Genomic DNA, 22,401 nt, shown 5'->3' with positions numbered 1-22,401 from the left:
CGTTCTGACCTCTGTCCCCTCTCTCCAGGTGGCGAATCTGGCCTGCTCCATCTCCAACAACGAGGAGGGCGTGAAGTTGGTTCGGATGGCGGCCACACAGATCGACAGCCTCTGCCCACAGGTAAGGGCTTCCCCCCCACTACCCCCCAACCACCCAGCCACGCCCTGCCCTCCTCCGCGGCGACGATGGCCGTCGGGGACAGAGGCCTGGGGTTGCGCAGCCTGTAATCAATGAGGCATCGACCCGCCTGCGTTCGATGGTCCTCAGAGTAAGTGAAACAAACGAAGTGTGTTCTCAGGCCAGGCGGTCGCTCGCTGCTTCTTCCGACGCACGAAACCTTCACCAACGCAGTCAGTGGCCGTCTGAGTACTGAGCACTGGGGGGAAAATCACAGTATGGGTGTTAAAAAAAAATTACACACGAGAATTATTGCTTAAAATATGAAAAGCATTTCTTTATAATTTCATTGATAGTGTTTGAACTGAGACACAGTGTGATGCCTGATTATATGGCTGTGCCGTCTATTTCTGTGTATATCATTTGTTTCATTACTTTCAAATACATACACATATACGGTATATATATAGTGTGTGTGTGTGTATTGGTGTGGCCAAGTATTTGGAGGAGTGATGCCGGATGGAGGCGGGGTCTCTTGGACCCGCGCTTTTCCGTGTGCCGGAGGAGGAGGCGGTAATCAATTGCAAGTTGGTTCCAGTCTCCTTTCAGCAATGTCTCCTCAAAAAAAATATAGAGCGGGGTTTTCAACTGAAGTGCAGAAAAATGAAATTTGCAGAGATGGGATTATGCAACTGGCCTGGCTTATTTTGTTTATTGTGAATGTCAGACAGACTCCAGACCATTTTTACTTTGTCATCAGCGGTGCTATAGGTCACGAAGGCCGTCCGCAACCGAAAAACCTTTTAACATCTCTGCCCTCTCCTGCTTTGCGCTGCCATTTTCGGCTATACTGCTACCCATAATTACGAAATGCGGCCCTCACGGTTTTCCCTTCACTGCTGTACCTCAGTACTTCTCTTTTAGCCTAGCGCTCATGGCAGAGATTTTTACTCAGATCGCTTTGCTGTTTGCTTCCTTACCCACAGATGCGTGACGGTACGAAACTGAACATTTCCAGGGTGAAGGAGAGAACTCCTCAGTAGTTACAGTCTGAAAACTTTGTGTCCCTGCCCTTTGTGGGGAGAAAAAAAAACTTTTACAGCTTATTTCATTTTTATTTGGTGGCAGTTCAGGCAGAGCTGTTGTGCGAGAAGCCTCCGTGTTTGGAAGGTCAGCGCAGTTTCTCTGGATGGAGGTGAATAATGAGTGTGCATCCTTAAGAAAAAAAAATTGCATAAAAGGCTTCCTGGAAAGTGGAAAGGCAAACATTGCACTTTTCCATTCAGCCTAAAAGAGAGATGCAATTGATGGCTTGGTTTCTGTGGAAAGCTACAGGCAATGGCTGGAGCTGTTCTTTTTTAAGCGTTGGGAGATGCTTTCAGCTGGCAGATGACGTACACCTGGAACCGCAGCTAGTTAGAGTTATATCCTTAAAATAACTGGGACCTGATCTGGAACCAAAACAATACCCCCGTAGATCAACAGTGGACACCACTCTTTTAGATCCCTTGAGGTAAAATAAGATTAGTATCAGAAACGGAACTGCAGAGAGCTCAATGTGCTCTGCACAGACTGATTTAATGTGAAACAGCATGTCGGCACCCGTGTAGTAACCCTCAGAGGTCGGTGCTTTCTGTGCAGCACGTTAAGGTTGCAGTGCTAAACCCTGGAAGCCGGGGTGGGGGCGGGGGGAGATGCGGGCACAACTCGCCACGTACGTGTCCTTGGCTGCCAGGTCACTATCTGCGCCCAGCAGCATTTCGGCTCGTTCCCTCCGGTGGCTTCACCCACGCAAACGTTTGTCTGGACAAAGCACAGGCGATCTGGCCAGTTTCGGTATTACCTCCCCAAAAAAAGCCCCAAACCCCATTATCGCGCTCCTCCAGGCCGTTTGCGGTAAGCCTCCAGGAAGCTCCCGCCGCCCCCCGAGCTGCGGACGCGGTAGCATGTGGCCGTGCGGTCTAAATATAGAACAACCTTCATGCCTCTGACTGGACCAAATTCAGACAATGATGCGTGTCAGTCTTGTTATCGTCTCGGCGACTGAAAATAATTATGTGCAGTCACAAAAGAGGTTCCCTTTGACGTGAGTGAAGAAAAAAAAACACAGACACACACACACAGACACTTAGACAGAAGTGAAGGTTAAGTTATGATTCTAACGCTGGGAGATTACAATGGTGCCTCCTCATAGTTTTGGTATTCTTAGTAAGAGGCTTAATTTCAGCCTCAAATTTCATGTTTTTAAACACACGTTGCTTTGGTCGGAAACACTTCACAAATGTATATGTTTTTCATAATACGTGTATCATATATTAATCTTATTATCAACATCATCATCTTGGTCATGATGATGATTATGATGATGATCTTCGTCTTCAATAACAAGAACTAGAAAGGTAAAGTTTCAACATACAGCTTTATACGTCTAATACATCTTTCTTTCTTTGGCTCCTAGAATTCACAGCCGTTCTGAGGGTATGAGTAATGATAGTCCTAATATTATGGATATAGTCAGTTTCAGGAGATTTGGATGGAGTGAAGTGTTTGTATAGAAAAGACAAGTGTCAGATACGTATATTTGGTGTGAGTAGGGTTAAGTTTTAGTATATGGTTAAGGTATAGCTGTCATGGTGGGGTGGCAGTGTAGCATAGTGGTAAGGAGCAGGACTTGTAACCACCTGGTTGTCGGTTTGATTCCCCACTAGGGCACTGCTGCTGTACCCTTGGGCAAGGTACTTAACCCAGAATTGCCTCAGTAAATATCCAGCTGTATAAATGGATAACATGAAAACATTCTAACATGTGTAAGTCGCTCTGAGCGTCTACTAAATGCCAATAAGGTAAAAAAAAAAATGCAAGTAATGTGTGTGCACCTGGAGCTCAGTAGGTGCATAGGGGCAGAGGTGGAGAGGGTAGTATGTTTTAATTGTCGTGTTTGTTGTATAATCAGCATTTCCGTAGTTCAGATGCAGTGGCTTTTTTGGGCGTCTCTGGGTGCTAATCACCCGCGTAATCCCTCGGCTTCCACCGGTCGCATGGTTTGAGATGTCTCCTCTCTGCCGCCCCCAGGTCATCAACGCCGCCCTGACCCTGGCGGCCCGGCCTCAGAGCAAGGTGGCCCAGGACAACATGGACGTGTTCAAGGACCAATGGGAGAAGCAGGTCCGCATCCTCACCGAGGCCGTGGACGACATCACCTCCGTGGATGACTTCCTGTCCGTGTCAGGTAGGCAGGCACCATGACAGGGGCTGGAGATCCCATCTTCTGATTAACAAGGACAAAACATACTGTCTTTCTTCCCTTAGCTGGCACATCTGCATATTTTATTCTTGCAGCCACTTAAAGCCAGTGGTATACTTAGTATACTGGGCTTCCATTGCCTGTAATGTAGTGGGCTTCCGTTGCCTAGTCAGATTGCGCAATTTAACTTGTGGTAGGGCTTGAAAGGGGTTATGCTCTCACTCTGGGAGTGTTGTTAGCCTGGTCTGACACTGTTGTTCATTTAACCTGAATGAATACACTTACGTTCCGTTGTGCTGGAAGTCGTTCCGGCTAAGAGTGCATGCTAAATGTATGTAATGTAATATAACGTGATGTAATGTAAACCAGCTTTTTCAGGTTTTGGTCAACGCTTGCCTCATCTGCATACAAGATGGACGGCTCTGTCTACTCCAAGTGTGTGACAGCAGGTTCATAAACAGGACGTGGCACACGGTGCATACCAGTCTTATCTGTCCTGAGTTACCTGTCCGGAGTTATTATTCTTAACGAAACACCTGTGCTGGATGCAGGGACCTCCTGCCGTGTATACCTCCCCCGAAACTCTTTTTGCCGCTGAATTGTGAAAAAAGGATTTTCAGTGATAATGGAAGAGGAATGTCATTCTGTCTCCCCTTTCACTCGCTTCAGAGAGACCCCATGCAATGCCTCACGCTGGCTCCTTTTGAGCGCAAGTAGGCTCCCTGAATTATGTCCTATTTCAGTCGCATCTATGATTGTGTGATTGAATGAAATCAACTTCAGTGTTGAGATCTTTCTAAATAGGAAAAAAAAGCTATTGAGTGGCACAGACTCCTACTTTTGTGTAATTTTCCTCTTTTGATATGAAAGGCTCTTTTTTTTTTACAGCTCCTGGTTTATGCCTTCACACAGTGTCCTTTCGAGTTTTGTAATACTCTTTTTTTTCCTCCTTTCTTTCCCCTGGTATTTTGGAAGAAACTTTGCTACACATTGGCAGAATCTTACAATCATACAGACACTTTCATTTTTTTCACTCCGGTCTCTGAAGAGCATGATTGGCTTTGTTATGTGAGTCTGTGAGTTTACTTTGTGGTGCATCATGGGAGAACAACGCTTTCCATACAGAACCCACAATGTGTAGGCAGCGCACCCATGAGCTGATCCAGGAACAGCTGCCACAGTCCTAATACTGATTCCCACCATTTTATGAAAAACATATCTGGAACTGATCCATGCGGATCTACAAAGTAGAACAAGTTGTGGCTCATCAGAAGAACGACTTGTGGCCGACAGCATCTGTAACTCTTTGATTCAGCTCAAACTCTCAGATTTCCACATGTGCCCACCAAATTTGTTCATTTAAAATGAAGAAAAAGTTGATGCATTATGTATTGCAGTTGTTCGTAAAGCACAAAATGTTATTAGCTGTTTTTTGTAGCGCAGTGGTGTTTAAGCAAATCTGTACTGGCAGTAACCAGTTTTATTCTCAAAATAATAAAGTACAATAAATATTAATTGAGTCCTTATCAAGGCTTAACGTATTACACCATGGACTTCCTCTTAAATGATGGAACTGTTGTGGAGGCTATTATGTACTTGTTTCTTTTGTAGCTTCATCCACATAACCATAAAAGATAACAGTGATGTTCTCGGGTGACTTTGGTGTTGAAGTAGTTGGGTGAAATTGGAACAGTGGAAAGTTGGACCACCTTCACATACAGGAAGAGCTGACATAAGGTCAGTGTGTGGTTTGACACTTCAGGGTGTTTTCTGGGAGTTTTCATCAGAAATTCAGTGGGGCCCTGAAGCCCCAAAGCTCCAAAGCCCTACCGAAACACACATATGTTAGCTTCCCTGACAAAGCTGTGTCTGAGAAAGCACTTTCCACAGGTTTATTTCTCACAGAACATCTTTTGGGCAATTGCTCCTTGCACCCTCCAGCTGAAGGATTTTGCTCCATTTGTTCTAAAAGAATACATGCAGTCATGTAGTCCATTGTTCTGTTGCAGATGTCAATATATCGGGCTGTATCATTTTATTTCTTCTCTTGTCATGGTTAAATGGAGAAGAATAAAAACTCATTTTTATCCATCCTGTCCGTTCATCCAAACAGGACCCTGCACATTCTGTGCCGCTCCAGGTTTATTTGATCAGATAAAATCTAATTTGAAGTTCCATTTAGGTTATGCAATTCACCGTTTCGTGAGTAGCCCTGAATGTTCCGAAGCACCTTGTTCCGTTTTAAAACGTTTATCAAATGTATAGGGGATAAATGAAACCAACATGTTCTTTGTTTTGGTGAAGGACATAACCGTGTTCAATTTAGAGAAATACAGTGATTTTTTTATTTTTTATTTTAATCCTTCTTCTATTATGACAGCATGACTAATACTCAGTCTTTTCTTAATATTTGATTCTGTACAGAAGGCGCTGCACTGTGCTGCTCTTGTGTTTTGCTTTGTTCTTTATTTGCCGAACCAAATTGATCTGTGGCATTTCTGTACGATCTCATTAACATTTCGGCAGTGTGATGCACCATCAGAATTTACTGCCGTCCAAATTACTGCTCTCGCGAACTTGCACCCAGTCAGGATGCTGTTCTCATTGCAAACTCAAGTGCAGAAGTGCTGTAGCGTGTATTTTCATGCGCTTTCAGAGACGCTGTTGACCACTGCAGCACCCGTGCCAGAATGCTGAGAAGGAGCTCTTTTTTTGTGGGGAAAAAAACGTCTTTAATGTATTCTCTGATCCAAATTAAACTCGCAGATGCAACATGAGACTCGTATATCTGCGGACATGTAGTTCTCCTTTCGTTTCATAGCTCTCCCAAATAGCAGAAGAAGAGAACAGATTGATTCAGCATATAAATGCATTATATCGGATGATATTTCCTGCTCCAGAGACATGCACTGTGGAATAAAGTATTCAATGGGCCAGTAAACCCCATCTCCAAATAAAGCTGTTGGTCTTTATTTGGGTCTTTGAATTCTGGACGCCAGCCTTTTTAAGAGCAGTGGATGTTTTTTAGGGGTCTGGTTTGTGCTCATTTTTGCAGTTTTACTCTCTCTCTCTCATCTTTTTTGCTCTCTCATGCTCTCTCCCTGTCTTACTCACGCTCCCCCCCCCCGATCTGTTGCTCCCCTTAACTCTCACTTATGCTCTTGTTTCCTCTTTCTCCTTTATCCTCCTTTCTCCTTGATTCACTTTCTCTCGCTATCTCTCTCTCCCACATACTGTCTGCTCTCTCACTCTTTCACTCACACTCTCTCATTCTTTTTTGCTCTCCTGCTCTCTCCCTTTCTCTTTCTCCCTCATTCATGCTCTTTCTCTCTTTCTCCTCATTTTATTTGTAATCCTTCTCTCCTGCTTTCTCTCTCTCACACTCTTTCCCCTCTCTCTCCCTCTCCCCCTCTATCTTTCTCTCTCTCTCTCCCTCGCTCTCTCACTCACTCGTTCCATCTCTCTCTCTCTCTCTCTCCCTCACTCTCTCACTCACTCTTTCTCTCTCTTTCTCTCTCTCTCTCTCTCCCTCCCACAGAGAACCACATCCTGGAGGATGTGAATAAGTGCGTGATCGCGCTGCAGGAGGGGGATGTGGACACGCTGGACCGGACCGCGGGGGCCATCCGCGGGCGGGCCGCCCGGGTGGTGCACATCATCAACGCCGAGATGGAAAACTACGAGCCCGGCGTGTACACGGAGCGAGTGCTGGAGTCCATCAAGCTGCTGTCCGAGACCGGTGAGTTCTGGGCCGCCCTGCCCCGAGACCCTGCACCCTTGCGGGAGGGGGGTCACGTTGCCATGGTCACGCCTCCTATCCATTCCCTGCACCCCCTGCTGTGGAATAAGCTCCCCGTAGAAGTCAGGACAGGTCAATCACTGGCCCACTTGAGCTGCAGAAAAAAGACCTCCAGGCTGCGTGTCGGCTCCCTTATCTAGTTACATCATTATGAAGCCGTTTCATGTATACTGCTGTGGAGTGCTGTTGCACTTTGACACTAGCTGTTGAAATTTCGATTATTGTAGCACTTTTTCCGTGTTCAGTACAGCCACGGTTACTGCATCCCTGTGAGACATTTTGACTCATTTTAGTGGTCTAACATTTTCTGTATGTTCTCCTGTTCATTTTGCCTGATGTACGTTTGCTAAGTAAGTAACTCTGGTTGTGAGAGTGTGCGCCGTTCAACTAACTGGAAATGATGTCAAGAATAGCCTGTGAACTGCCTCTGAATGATGCGTGAAAACTTCTACAGCAAGAAAAATTTCCATAATGCATTTCGCCCCCTGTGTTTTCTCTTTACTGCCTTTACATATAAATCCTCTTAAATGTATTCATTTAACAGGCAAGTCGTTGTCAGCGTACGCACCACTTGACTGCATTTAAAAGAGGCGGCCTTAAATTTGGCTACGTTTAAAACACAATCTTCGCCGTCGAGTTGCGCCTCGACCTTACACCTCTCAGTACGCCTAAAGTGCGTCACAGCAAGGGCCCGCCCCTCCTCCAGGCCAGCGCTCCCCCGAATTTGAGAGGGACGTCCGCTAACCAACTCTGAGGTGCCTCGCCACCTCCACGTAGGGCTCAAATGGTCCGGTCCAACTTTGCCGCGCATTTTTCCAGGCAGACCTGAAGACGCCGCCACCTGCTCTGTCCTCTGGCACCCGTTTTTAATCCTTGTTTATCTTTGATCTGTTTGTCCCTGCACGCTTGCCGTCCTCTGCCAGCGCTTGGGGCTCCTGCCGGCACGGCTTTGGGCCAAAACTCGCCGCGACCGCACATACAAAAAAAAAACAGCCCGCCTGTGTCTTTCACTGCAGCCTTCACTCGCGGATCACACAGCCTGGAAGGGTGCACCAAGCAACATGAGTCATCTGTACGGGGGGAAAATTATGTTTATGCTTTCCAGTAGGCAGGTTTATATTTGTTTAGCCCAATGCACTTCTGACTAACAGGAGCGCCGCATGTTATTGGCTTTCTGTACTGTAGCCTCACATTTGTTTCTCTTTTCTTTGAACCAGTTGCTTTCTGCCCCTCCCCCCATTGGCTGAGGGAATATCAGTTGTAAGTCAATGTAGTGAATGTGGGAAATGAAATCCAGTTATTGAGGAATACCTGCTGTCATTGTAGATGTGACTGTGTGTCAATATGTAAACGTTTGTTCGTGAATTGACTTTGTTGTGAGATCTTGAGAAGAAGCCAGTTTAATCATTTTTTTCTTCACTATTTGGAGCTTTGTATGCCTTTTGTTTCTGTACCATGTGAGCGGTTTAAGATGGAGGTGATCCATACTTCTAAATATGATGAACATAACCAAGTAACTAAGCAACAAATCAGTGAAAATCAAGTCAAGCTGCCAGAATTTTTTTTTTTTGGTAACAAATAAAAACTGGTATCTGAAAGGAAACCCTTTATAGATACACCACTAATTGAATTAGGATAATTTGCTCTAATGGGGGTGGGGGATGGAGGGTGAGCGTAACCATTTTGTAAAATGGAAGCTGATCTTAAATCTTTGGAGAAACTGGATCTCGGGTGAAAAACAGAAGTCAGAATCCAGTGCTGAGCCGATTGACGTGCATTCGGACCACGTGCGAAAAGATGTGTTTGACCTCGTCGTGTTCCCGTATCTGCATGCGCTGCCGTGGCGGCTAATTTCCCCCATTAGACCAGATTTAACACGCCAGGCAATCCATTTTTTCATTATTTCCGTCCGCTGTGATAATTAAGAGTTGCAATTAACTCCCCCGACGCCTCTTGTTGTCTGCGTGTCACTGAACAGCATCGGAGCACGTCACGCGTCCCGTTAGCGCCAGCTGCAGCTCCTGTATGAGGGCGTGACGAAAACACAAACACCAACGTGGACCGTCGCGATTCACTGGCCCTCACGCCGCTTACATGACCTTTGATATCCCATCCACATGGAGACGTAATCTGCAATAAAAGTCACACTGTGTAGTACACTGTATCATTACAAGCCTGTGGTCAAAAAGCATTCAGTATCAATCTAGCAGTTGTAAGAAATGATACGGAGTCATAATTGCAAGGACAATTTTTGTTCGTTGCAAGTAATTGATAAGATCCACATTAGATCTCATTAAAACAAATGCTTCAGTTGTCTCTTCAAAATGATAACATATACAAAACTTTGTGTAACAATCCAAACCTAACTTCAGCTACACTGCAAATTAGTATGGCAATGTTAACCCATTTTTTTCTGTGCTAGTAGCCCTTTATTCTAAGCTGTAATGTAAATTGCGTCAAAGACCATCTGACACCTTATGCGTACTGGAAATCTCAGGGAGGCATCTCAGGGAAAGATGGTAAAGTTTGGCGCCAGGAAGGAAGGAGTCTGTTACGACGAGCTGCTTATAGCCGCCGTGCTCCTTCGTCCTCAGACGTGCTGAATCAAAAAGACACGATCTGTGGAGGAGCACCATAACACAGCGCAGGCGGCTCTCCTACACGAACGAAGACCGTAAAGGCCTCACACCGCTACTTCCCGTTTTGTGACGCGCTGCTAACGGCTAGAGCGCGCAATCCGGTCGTTATCGTGGATGCGTGACCTTTGTCCTTTCTCATTTTATAAATCTCTCTGTTCCCCACACTGAACACAGTCAGATTTATTGCTCTGGTAATGCAGGCAATGGAGTGCGGGGCTCCACCAGGCCGAGCTGTAGATTGCTGTCCACCTACGACCAGGGATTGAGGATTGTCCTTGAGAGCAAAAAATCAATAGCCTAATAGGAAACCGGTGATGGCCTTTTTTTTTTTTTTTTTTTTTCCCTGCTCCACCGTGTGTTTAAACTAATCTTCTGTAAAAAGACAAATATTTCTCAATCGGCAAGGCACTACTTCAAAGGCGGTAGATTTCCAAAACAAACTGACTCATTGGTTATGTTATTTGGTCATTTACAGACCCGGTTGCCCCGGCCACTGTCGCCACATGGAGCCCCACCGCATGAATCAGAGCACAATATGACAGAATGATCACAGCCTCTGCAAAAACACATATCATCAAAAAGCCATAATAATAAAAAGCACCAATTTCCCGTCTGACAGTGCCGTTAAAAGCCGTGCCATATGTTATCCAACATACAGGGGTGATTTGGATGGAGTAAGAAAGGCTGTACCAGATGGGCTTCCAAGAGCATTTTTCACGTTTTCACAACCGTGCATAAGCTGCCAGAGCACATACTAGGAGCAGGGTAATAATGGGGAACACAGGAGTGATCCATTTCTGACTGCGGGCGAACAGTGAGGAAGAGGACGGGAAAGAGGAAGAAAAGCAAGGCTGTTACGGGAATAGGGTTCGAGACCTGAGCTTCTCAGGTGAGAGAGAGGAAGGAGGGAGGCAGCAGGTGCGTTGACGGAGGAGGAAAAAGGTGTTGAACAGCTGATTGGTTGTGCCGCTGGCATGACCCTGCTAGATGGGATAATCACATGATCAGTGAACCGTGGTTGGAGTCAATGAACATGTTGTAAGAGGAGGTCAAACTCAGAGGTGATGGTTTGCACTCCGTTTTGGCAAAGCACTTCTCCCTAGTTCAAACACAATCACACAGAACAGCACACATCAGCAGTTTTGAGGATAATTTACTGATGTATGTTTTTTTTTTTTTTTTTTTTTTTTTTACCACACTGCCAATCCTGGTATGTGAATGTCTTTTTTAATACCAGAGAATAAGTTAATTTCCACATGTGCACCATTATGATTTTATTTATAAATGTTTCATTAGGTCTGCATTATGCTCCCTGATGATTCAAGCAAGCATTGTGCTTTCTTGACCAGCTGAGGATTTATAATTTGCTTCAGAAAAACTCCATTCCGACGTGGTCAAGTTTAATTTCCGATGTTGTTCCCCAACAGGTATAAAGATTGCTCTGTACCATCAGCAACTTTACTCATTATGAGCCTGGTGAACATTTAAATATTTCTATCTAAAAAAAGTACTGCAACTCCCAAAAGCCTATTTTACGCCTCCCCTGTAAGTGGATTAAAATATACTTAAAAAGACGAAGGCAGACTTTGTAGCACCTTTTATGTTTGCCACAATGCACCTCTACCTCATAGCGGGAAAAAAAGTTTTTTCCGTAAATTTCAAATTTACCTCACTTAAGCGGTCTTAATTGATTTGGCTTCCTCTGCACTTAAAAGTGAAGCACATTAAGAAATGGCAGAACAACGGGCAGCTTGTAAGAACTCTGGCACGTCTCAGATGGCTGAGTGAAAGCACTGATGTGTTTTAGCTCTAGCCCTCCTCATTAGACCGTTTCGAAGTTTCGCTGTACTTCGGGGCCTCAGTTCAATGCCGCTGCCTGTTTTTTTTTTCTTTGTTAATTCCTCTGTTTTTTTGCCTGCTTTTCTGAATAGTTAGCAGCTGCTCCACAGATATTTTTCAGTTTCTCGCTCTCTCTCTCCCTCTCTCTCTCGCTCTCTCTCTCTCTCTCCTTCTCTTTCTCCCTCCCTCGCTCTCTCTTTCTCGCCCTTCACAGAATCCTGTCAGTGTTTTAGCGCATCTCTCAATCTCTGAAAATCTGGCAGCAAAACACAGATAAATAATAAGTACAAGCTCTGGATCTGAAGAGGTAATGTACATGAAAATGCAATCCTTCAAACCTGACAGTTCAGTTAAAGTGTCGGTCTCCGGGAGACTAGGCCAGTCTCTGTGGGAAGGCCCACTGTATGGAAGAACAGAAGCCCCACTTTTTTCCTGGGGTCAGGGATTTTTTTTTTCCCCAGTTTGTCCTCAATTGGCCCTGGGCTTTCTGCCTTTTTGATTCTCTCTGAAAACTGCCCAGCACTTTGTGACAATTTCGGTGCTAAAAATGCACAATGAAAATGTCATTTGATTGATTGATTGGTACTTTTGTGCGAGGTACCTGCCCTGAATTGCCTCGGGGAATATCCAGCTGTGTAAATGGATAATAGATCAAAATACAAGCCGTGGAAGTCACCCTGCATAAGGTTGTCTGCTAAGGAAATAAATTTTGATAATGTCCGATTGCCTCCTTTGGAAAATGATGGAGACTGACTAAGAACCATGCAGACAGTGGCTGTGACTACTGTCCTGACTTTTTTGGCCTCTAGTGGTGAAATGTGATGCTTATGTTACATTTATATTATCGTCATTTAACACATGCTCTTATCCAGAGTGACCTAATTACAGTAGGTTACAATTTTATCTATTTATACAGCTTAATATTTACTGAGGCATTTGTGGATTAAGTGTCTTTACCAAGGGTAAAACCGTAGTACCCTAGCAGGGAATCAAACCGGCATCCGTGTGGTTACAAGCCCTGTTCCTGTTCCACTACACCTCGCTGCTGTCTGTGGAAGTTGGTACTCAATAAGAGAATGTTTGAGGGACATGACTGTTTCTGGGGCTGTCAGGTACAGCCAGAAGTGAAGGGATGTGGTTCGTGTCATGAGAAGAAAACGGTGTGTGACTGGATGTTTTAACCTTAGATAAGTACTCATAGTGCATAGTATCTTAAGTGTAGCCTGATGCTATACAGGAATCTGTTTGACAAGTACTGTGCTACTGTAGTCATTTTGCTCTGAGTACTTTTCATGTTCGACAGTTTGAATCAATTTAATTATGAATTTTTTTTATGTTCACTTTTTATGGTCAGAAATGTTCTAGAAAGGTATTGCAGCATCAAAAAGGAGTAATGCATAACAAAAAAACGACAGCTCTACTCCATGTAGCCTGTAGCTGGGATGCAATGAGTCATCGGGCTCAACTTCGAAATTAACTTTTGGAAGAACTCCCTGATCTGGTCTGGAATCTGGGCAAATTAGCACAGTGCTGGGTGGTCAGAGACCGGCTATCCTGTGGGCTTAGTTACGTGGGCAGACTTTGGATATCTCTCACACGTCCACCTACACTAATACTCCTACACGTGGGACTGAGGTACAAGCAGCCGTCTGGCTGCCGCGCTGAGCGTGCGCGATAAGCGCTTCGGCTCCTCCAACACGCAGCCGACACACGCTCCGCGAACACGACGAGCGTTCCTCGTCTCTTGGCGTGTGGAGATACAAAAAGATTCCTTATCTTCTTTAATAATAACGACCACGGAGATGCAGCGATTCGCGAGTGTCCTACATATGCATTTACCAACGCTGCTGCAACTACCGCGCTGCCTGTTTTTTTTTTTTTTTGTATGGTAAAGAACGTGTAGGGCATTGAAATCCCCCCCCCCCTCCCCAGAACCCATTTCGGCGAAGCCCTGTTGTTAGCGCATCCGTCCGCGATCTGACAGACAAGCGCCGTCCCCTCGCACTCCTGTCTCTCCCCGGCGCACCGACGCAAGGTGAAACGGTTAATTGGCACGGGGAGGGCAGCGTTTTCCATCATCGATGTTTCTGGTGACATTTTGTTCTTCTCGGAGTGCGGCGCGGGAGGGTGTAAGCGATAGAGGGACGACCCCCGCCTCACACGAGTGCGACCGAGGCGGACGCACGTCCAGCCAAGGACGCGGCGTTTCGAGGGTGCTTTTTGCATCCGTTTGTTTACGCCCGAGGGGAAAAACAAACTTTGAAGGATATGCGTAACCCGTCACTTTTTTCTCTTTCTTCCCCTCCCCCCTCCCCCCTTTTTTTGTTTTTCTACCTGTATCTAGTCATGCCCCGTTTTGCCGAACAAGTGGAAGTTGCAATAGAGGCGCTGAGCACGAACCCCCCGCAGCCGTTTGAGGAGAATGAATTCATCGACGCTTCCCGTCTGGTGTATGATGGAGTTCGTGACATCAGGAAAGCGGTGCTGATGATAAGGGTACGTTGCCATGTGCTCCCACAAGCCGAACGACTACATGTTGGATGTGTGCTTTGCTCTTCCTCGCCTGCAGGTTCGTCCCCAGCCAAACGCAATTCCAACAGATTTTCAGTTTGGAAAATAACCCTCACACGATTCGTTATCACAATTTGGAAAATAATCCTCACATGATTCATTGTTACAATTAGAATTACAATTAGGGACCAGTACTTGATACTGATATTGAATAATTTAATATCTGGATATACTAAGGCTTCCAAAATCAAATATTTAAATATTCAGATTGCACCTCATTTGTCTCAAGTACTATACAGTAAACAAGCCCAGTTCTGTCTTTAATGCAGAGATCTGTCTTTCAATGTTATTTCTTATTTTAGACAGAATTATTTGGCTGCCCTTCATGCATATTGGTAGGAAAATAAAACAAAGAAAAAACCCAATATTTTCCTTCAGTAATTAATAAATTAACACACATATAAGTACTGATCCTGGAAATTTATTAGCGACCTGTCCTCCACACACACACACACACACACACACACACCCCACCCAATCCCAGATTTTGGAACACAAAGCCCGGTGTGTATCCACCTCTGATGGACCGCTTCTTGCAGCCTTATGAGTGAAACGTATCTGAGCCCAGAACACATTCCACTCGAGTGTCCCATAGACTTCCAGCCCTTCCACCCCTCAGCATGATAATGCCTTTATTCAACATTATTCTGCTGGAAACTTTCCCAGCGCGGCTGCAAAATCAAATTATGGAAATAACCTGATGTTAGTAAATAATGTAAAACAGGGCTTTGCACTGCCTAAGACCGGCGGAGTGCATTATTTTCCCCCGAATGCTCATTTCTGCTTCTAAAAGAACAAAAAAAAAGCCCTTTTATTCGCTGTACTTTTTGTGCCGTGTCTCCTCCGTCATTAGAGATGCATTATCAATAGAAAAGGACCGCATAATGAGTGTTGCTCAGTGCATGTCCAGAAGTAAGGCATCAAAGAGGCTGGCCTGGGTTCCACCCGCTGTATCCCGATGATGTGGCGGGGGGGTTCCCGCCGGATTAGAGTGTCGCCGTCCCCGCGTTTAGCGTTAATGACGGCTCTGTGGCGAGCGGCGCTCGGAGGGGGGCGCTGGATGCACCCTGCGATGAGGACACGTGCTCCGAGCACAATGCGATCCTCCGCTATCCCTGAGAAACAACTGGAGGCTGCGCATCTGCTGCCTCTGAACAAACTGTGCTGCCCTTCACTTCCCTCCTTTCTCCTCCTTTCTCCTCTTTGTTCCTGTCTTTCTTTCTTTGTGTCTGTCTGTCTGCCTCTTTCTGTCTGTCTGTTTCTTACTTTCTGTTTGTCTGTCTGTCTTTCTTTCTGTCTGTCTGGCTGTATCTGTCTTTCCGTCTATCTTTCTCTCTGCCTCTGTGTGTCTGTGTGTCTTCCTGTCTGTCTGTTTGTCTTTCCCTCTGTCCGTCTGTCTGTCTGTCTTTCTTTCTGTCTGTCTGGCTGTATCTGTCTTTCCGTCTATCTTTCTCTCTGCCTCTGTGTGTCTGTGTGTCTTCCTGTCTGTCTGTTTGTCTTTCCCTCTGTCCGTCTGTCCGTCTGTCTGTCTGTCTTTCTTTCTGTCTGTCTGGCTGTATCTGTCTTTCCGTCTATCTTTCTCTCTGCCTCTGTGTGTCTGTGCGTCTTCCTGTCTGTCTGTTTGTCTTTCCCTCTGTCTTCCTGTCTGTCTGTTTGTCTTTCCCTCTGTCTGTCCGTCTGTCTGTCTTGTCGTTCGAACAGTCTTGCACCAAACACAAAAGGGTGAAAATTGTTTTCATTCATCTTAAGTTTCCATTATGATAAGGCAGTTTGTTCAGAGAAATGCCTCCTCTGTGGGTAGTGGAAAGCTCACTGCTGGGTATTTGTGCACAACTGATGTTGTCATGTTTGCATTAAACCTCAGAATGCCTAAAAAGAAGTCTTAAATGAGGTAAAGTGTTTTTTGTGGGTACTGTGTACAACTACCAGTCTCCATTACCACAAAAAAATGAAATAATGTATGAAAAATTAATACTGAGGCAGAGGGCTCATGAAATAAACTGTATTGAAATTCGGTAGACACTGATGTGTCACTAGCTGGGTCAGCTCTCAGACTGTAAATAAGGCTATATTGATAAAGCTCATATCAAATATTTAAGCTTCAGAACAGTATAACACTGAGGAGCTGTGTGCTGTCTGCGCTTTGCATCTGATTTCTGAGGCTGTGGAACACTGCCAGGTAATAGTGAAACGTTCTCCTATATCACTGTCAATCTGTCAGTCCACAGAGCCCCCTCCAAATCTCCACCTCACGGGTGCCTGTCTCTCTTCTGTAAACCTGTCTGTCCCGTCACGTGGGTCCCCTGTCTGTGAGGGGGTGTTAGGAGGAACCCAGCACCCCTTCTCCAAGGTGAACCCGGGCCTAGAGGGATCGGCAGCACGTCTGGGGACACAGGGGTGTTTGGGGACACGGGGCGAGGGCCGAGAGGTGCGTTGACAGAGCAGCTCCTCGGATGGAGGTGACATGCAGTCGGTCCCCCCGCACGCTACGGCTCTTGATTAGCGGTGATCTCCGGCTTCCCGGTGTTAATTGGAGTTCCATATTCATGAGGTCGGGCCCGCTCCCAGCCAGCTCGGGTTGAAATGGCGTTTGAAGACGCAATGGAGCATGGCGAGATACGCTACTCCCGGTCTCCCGCTTTTCTTTTCTCTTCTTTCTTTTTTCTTTTTTTCCCTCCCTCCTCTCTTCATTTGAGGAGGACATTATTATACGTTTCATTACACTGAATGTGTGTGAATTGGGGGACTGAAGACAGTGATGCAAAATACAATGGGGGAGGCTGAAGTATGGGTAAAGATCTTACCGTTTCGGCAGAGAGAAGCCCCTGATGTTTCGATTGGAGGCAGACGCCCCCACCTTCCACTCCCATCTCCCGCAGATCATCAGGCAAGACACGTACCTGCGCTAACGATGGGGGTCTCTCATCACATGACAGCGTCCTCAGTCTGTGCCTGCAATGGGGTCCCTTGTCATGTGACGGTGTCCTCACCCTGCGTCTAGAGCTGGCAGGAGGCGCAGCGACCCCTCGCTGTTGTTTGGTCTCTCCTGGCGGTTAGAGCATCTATGAGCTGTTGACACGCTGAGATGCTGACCCGCTTGCTGTACAGCTCCCGGCTAACGACCCCTTGCACCCCTCTGCAGACGCCCGAGGAGCTGGAGGACGACTCCGACTTCGAGCAGGAGGATTACGACACTCGCAGCCGCACCAGCGTGCAGACCGAGGACGACCAGCTCATCGCCGGACAGAGCGCTAGAGTGAGTGTCCAATCACGAAGCGCCGCGCCTGATTACACTGCATTACGTTACATTCATTCAGCAGACACTCTTGCTCATAGCACAAAATAACAGGGTATCCATTCAGATTGAATGAGCAACAGTAGCAGACCAGGCTAATAACACTCCCAGGCCAGTGTGAACTTAACACTTTTCAAGCCCTAAGTTAGCTTGTGCAACCTGACTAGACAAGGGAAGCCAAGTATAGTACTGTGCATCACAGTCACTAGATCACAGAATCCAAAACACTTAAAATAAATAGTAAGTACTACAAGTAGCAGGTGGGGGCAGGGACTGAGGTGGAACCGATATGCAGCCTGAAGAGATGAGTCTTCAGTCTACGTCGGAAGATGGCCAGTGAGTCCACTGTCCTGACTCCTGTGGGGAGTACATTCCACCACTGGGGGATCAGTACAGACAGGGATCGTGCCTGAGAGGAGCAGTCAGCCATCATTCACCAAATATCCCTCTCCCACCAAATACCCCCAACTGTTTCCGCCCGCTGTATGTTTTGTGACCATACATTACATTTGAACAGATACACTCCTCCCGAGCAAATCCACGTTGAAAAAGCTCAACGGGTAAAGCCACGTGACATTAATCACTTTTGCCGATGAAGACATCTGAAAGATTATAATAACATACTTATGCAAAGCTGAGGAAATCCAATGCAGTTTGCAGATAGGTTTAACACAAAAGCTTCGGTGCGTGGAGGTGCGGAGCCGTTGATGCGCTCCCTCGGTTCGCCGCTTCTCAGGCGGTGCCAAAACCCAGCGATCGCGATCATCGGGGGCTTCCAGATTTGCGTACATTATTGATTTTTCAACAGAAGAGCACCAACCTGCTTAAAGAACATTAGGAGGGTATCTGCGCTCGACACCCCCCGCCGCAGAGACCTCCGCATGCAAATGAGCCGGTGCATTGTGGGACGGTTCTGGCCCTCTGCCTCGGTTGCGGGGCCAGCAGTCGGCACAATGGGAGAATTATGAATGGAAATGAGTGAGCTGTAAACCTGAACGAGCCAGGTGCCGGGGCGGCACGCGAAGGTTGCACGGAGACGCCGCTTTAGCTAAATGAAGCCATCTCAAAGGTGACGGCAGCGAGCGAGGGCCGGCGCAGAAAAGCAGCAGGGATGTGCGGAGGAGGCTCAAAGCCCGCCATTGTTCAGTTTTCTCAGATCCGGCTGAGGATTCTGATGTTGTATTTTAGTGGAATATATATATATATATATATATATATTTTTTACAATATTACAAAGCCTCGGTTTTGAGTGGAAACATATTTATTTGTTATTCAAAGGCAAGATGCTGACAATGACCGGCCCAAGAAGAGCTGTATTATTATATGATATACCGGTTCTTAATTGTGTCCTTCCCTGTCCAGCGTGGATAGTTAGCTCACTGATTGTCCATTCATGCAGCAGCTAATTAGCTCAGCACAGCAACAGTGAGCTGATGTGAGTCATTCAGACAGTGAGCCCTCCCTAACACACAGATTACTCCCACTTCTGCTTACAAATCATCCCTGCCTTTTTACTCTGCTGAAATCTGCAAGACCTTTAGTCTTCAATGCGGACGTCTCCCATGAATATCAAAACCATGAATATCAAAACTCTCCTCCACAAGTGGAGAGATCTCTTTCTCTGAGTACAGTGCCTTTGCAAATGAAGGTTTTAACATCAGATGTTGAAGAGAGGGCGTTTTAAGCGAGCAGGTAATTTGCATCGAGGCTGATTTTGCGTAGGGTAACACACATGACTGAAGGCAGCAGTAAAGGCTGCCTAGTGGTAAGGAGCAGGGCGTGCGTAACCGAAAGGTCGCAGGTTTGATTCCCCACTGAGACTCTGCCGTTCTACCCTTGGGCAAGGTACTCAACCCACAGTTGCTTCAATAAATATCCAGCTATGTAAATAGATAAAACTGGAACCTATGTGAGTCGCTCTGTATAAGAGCATCTTCAAAATGACAATAATGTAAAAAAGGGCCTTGCCAGGCATCTGAGGACACCGTAGGCGCCCCCATTGGTCTGGCACCGCCCGCCCTGGCTGGCCATCATACATGGGTTAGGCAGCGAACCCAGGGTGGCAGGTCGATAAGCCTCCCGCACAAGGCGACTGCGTTGTTTGGGAGTGGAATTAAATGCGCCTACGCCCGTGGAGGGGGAGGAGCGGCCACAAGTGTGCCGTGGGGATAACCACGCCCCACCGGACGCTGACTCTGACGCGAATCTGCATATTTCAGCCATGATCTGAGAGGATTATGTGAAGGGCCTCGCCCGGGTGTACCCCACGTGCCGCCATGCTCCCCGGCTTCCCGGCCGGCCCTCCGGGTGCTGTATCATTACTGAAGACATGACAGAGAGACGGGGGGTCAGCCGCTCCGCATTCCTCATTAATGCGTCCCCCCGGCAGCGCGCGCCGCCTGGAAATTAAATCCGGGCAGGTCCTGCGAATTGTTTTGCTCCAGCGGCAGCTTTTCTTGTTGTGGGGCCCCCACTTGTCAGTTCCATTATGTGAGAACACAGAGCTCGTAATGCGCTGAGTTATTAAAAGGAGAATATAATCGATAGAAAGCGCAAATAGGCGCGCCCAGAGACTCGAGCGCGCACGCACGCGCGCACGCGCACACACACACACACGCACACACACACACACACACACACACACACACACACACACACACACACACACACACACACACACACACACACACACGCACACATACACACACACATACACACGTACACACACACGCCCACACGGGCTCACGGACACGCTCGCGCACCCTCCCATGGGGGCGGGGCCAAACGAACCCTCCGAATCTCACCATTAACAGAAAGATAGGATAACAGCGCGGAGAGGTCAACCGTAAAATTGAACCCTGAGCGTGCAGACAGTTTATTTCAAATGAAAGAAATTAAAGCGGTCTCAGAGCGCTCACTCTGTGAAGGAACCCGGGACCACGGTCTAATCCCCGCAGACGCGGCCGTGTTGGCACGCCGGGACGGATTTGACGCCGCATTAAGCCCCCGAGGGCCGCTCTTGTTTGTTATCAGCGAACGGGGAAGGGATTTGGGGATAAGTGAATTCCGAAAAGCCGCACCTAGGACCTCTCTTCCCTGACGTCCCAATCAGCTGTCTTTAGCAGCCGGCGGGAGATCTTCCTCCCCCTCCTCCTCCTCACAGAGTGTTTTCACCTTCAGCTTAATGAAAACAGTATTACATTATTGGAATTTTAGCAGATGCTCATATCCAGAGCAACTTACATCGGTTCGTTTTTTTTTTTTTTTTATAACAATGTTATCCATTTGTACAACTGGATATTTACTGGGGCAATTCTGGGTTAAGTACCTTGCCCTGGGGTACAGCAGCTGTGCCTCAGCAGGGAATTGAACCGGCAACCTTTCGAGTCCTGCCCCTTAACCGCTATGCTACACTGCTGCCCCAGTGATACATGATTTAGTGCCTCTTGTGCTTTTATAGAATGTAATCTGTTTTCAGGAGGTTCTCCTCCTTATCATGTGATACCCGTCCCAGAAAAATGAGAAATCAATAAGTGATTGATGCTGGATGCGTCCTAAGTGAAGTGGCCAGGCAGCGTCAGGATAATGTGAATTGGCGACTCTCACACAGAGGTCAGCGCGTGGTAAGGAGACCCTTGAGAGGCTTTATGAAACCATGGTTACACACTTAACAGCATTGTTCAAACCGCCTCGGAGACCGTTTGATTTCACATGGCTTAATTCATCTCTCTCACCCTGATCCGGTGACAGTTCAGGAGGTTTAAATGCAGAACCGATTGTGGAAACAGTGGAGGGCTTTTCTCAAAAAAAATTGCTCTGGAATTGCCAGTCGTACGTTGTTGCTTGTCTTACTGCAACGGCGTCTGCAGTTGTGCAGGAGCGCTGAAGGGAGACAAATGCAATCATCTGATGCAGTTGCATGCAGCTGTGCATTTGCATGTAGACAACGGCTGTATTTTTGCACTGCTAGTCACACGGCACGGTACAGTGAAGTGGCCGTTTGATGGAGGATAGGTGTTACTCCACTGATGCAGCTCAACAAGCAAAAGGAAGGCAGCCAATGCTCAGGGTGCCTGATAGCGGTGAGAAGACGAAACCCTGGTTGTCCTACCGTCCCTTATGGCCAGAGGAACTAAGCCAGTTTGTTACACAACTGTGGGCTCCCAGTCATTTTTGGCTAACATCACACTCAGTATTGAACCCGGGCGCTGGAGCTCAGATTACACTCAAGACAAGTATCTTGCTGACCGTGCCCCAACTTTTTGCCATTTGGCTACATGTGTATAGATTCAATAAAAATAAAAATAAATCGGCTTCATCTGGTAACACTCTCAATATATGATAATTCTCTTATTTTCTTGTATCCGGCTTGTCGCTGTGTAGTCACTCATACTGTGTTGTGAGCGTTGAGCCCGAGGCTGTGTCACCAGTGGGCACTGAGTGGGCAAAGTGGCCATGTCTCAGAGGAGCGGAAGGACTGTGGCACTGTTGAAGGGGGGGGGGGGGGGGGGGGGGGGGGGGGGGGCGCGACCGAACAGGCCTGCATCACGCTGAGTCCTCCAAGCCTTTTCTCCACTCTTCCCAGCATCCTCACTGACACAGGGAGGCTGACTAATGCTCACGCTTCACCCTGTCCTCAAACACCCCCCACCCCCCACCCTCTTATTTGCAAAGACAAATGTCATGTTCATTTGGACCAAGGCTGGTTGGTAGTGGGGGACTGGGGGTTTCCAGGCCAAAAAAAGACAGAGTCACTCCAAGTGAAATAAATTACTTCCGCATTAGCATTTGTGAATCAGACCAACGGAAGGAATAACACGAAACAAGTTAAACTGCATAGAAAGTTTTTTTTTGAGAGTAGCATTTTCTTTATGTTACAGTATTCTGCAATAGATG

General features: G+C 46.8%; 1 protein-coding gene across 1 annotated transcript in view; it reads left to right on the top strand.

Moving 5' to 3' along the window:
• The window catches only part of ctnna2 (catenin (cadherin-associated protein), alpha 2), a 413,128-nt gene that overhangs the window by 366,907 nt on the left and 23,820 nt on the right, over positions 1-22,401 (top strand). Inside the window, exons 10-14 of the mRNA XM_036516446.1 lie at positions 29-121; positions 3,191-3,347; positions 6,901-7,101; positions 13,984-14,135; positions 17,353-17,466. Of these exons, the coding sequence (XP_036372339.1) occupies positions 29-121; positions 3,191-3,347; positions 6,901-7,101; positions 13,984-14,135; positions 17,353-17,466 (717 nt within the window). The remainder of the gene's footprint in view (positions 1-28; positions 122-3,190; positions 3,348-6,900; positions 7,102-13,983; positions 14,136-17,352; positions 17,467-22,401) is intronic.

The sequence above is a fragment of the Megalops cyprinoides genome, chromosome 22 (genome assembly GCF_013368585.1).
Source record: "Megalops cyprinoides isolate fMegCyp1 chromosome 22, fMegCyp1.pri, whole genome shotgun sequence".
In the NCBI taxonomy this organism is placed as follows: Eukaryota; Metazoa; Chordata; class Actinopteri; order Elopiformes; family Megalopidae; genus Megalops; species Megalops cyprinoides.
The sequence above is the reverse complement of the archived record's forward strand: the minus strand, read 5'-3'. Positions and strand labels throughout refer to the sequence as shown.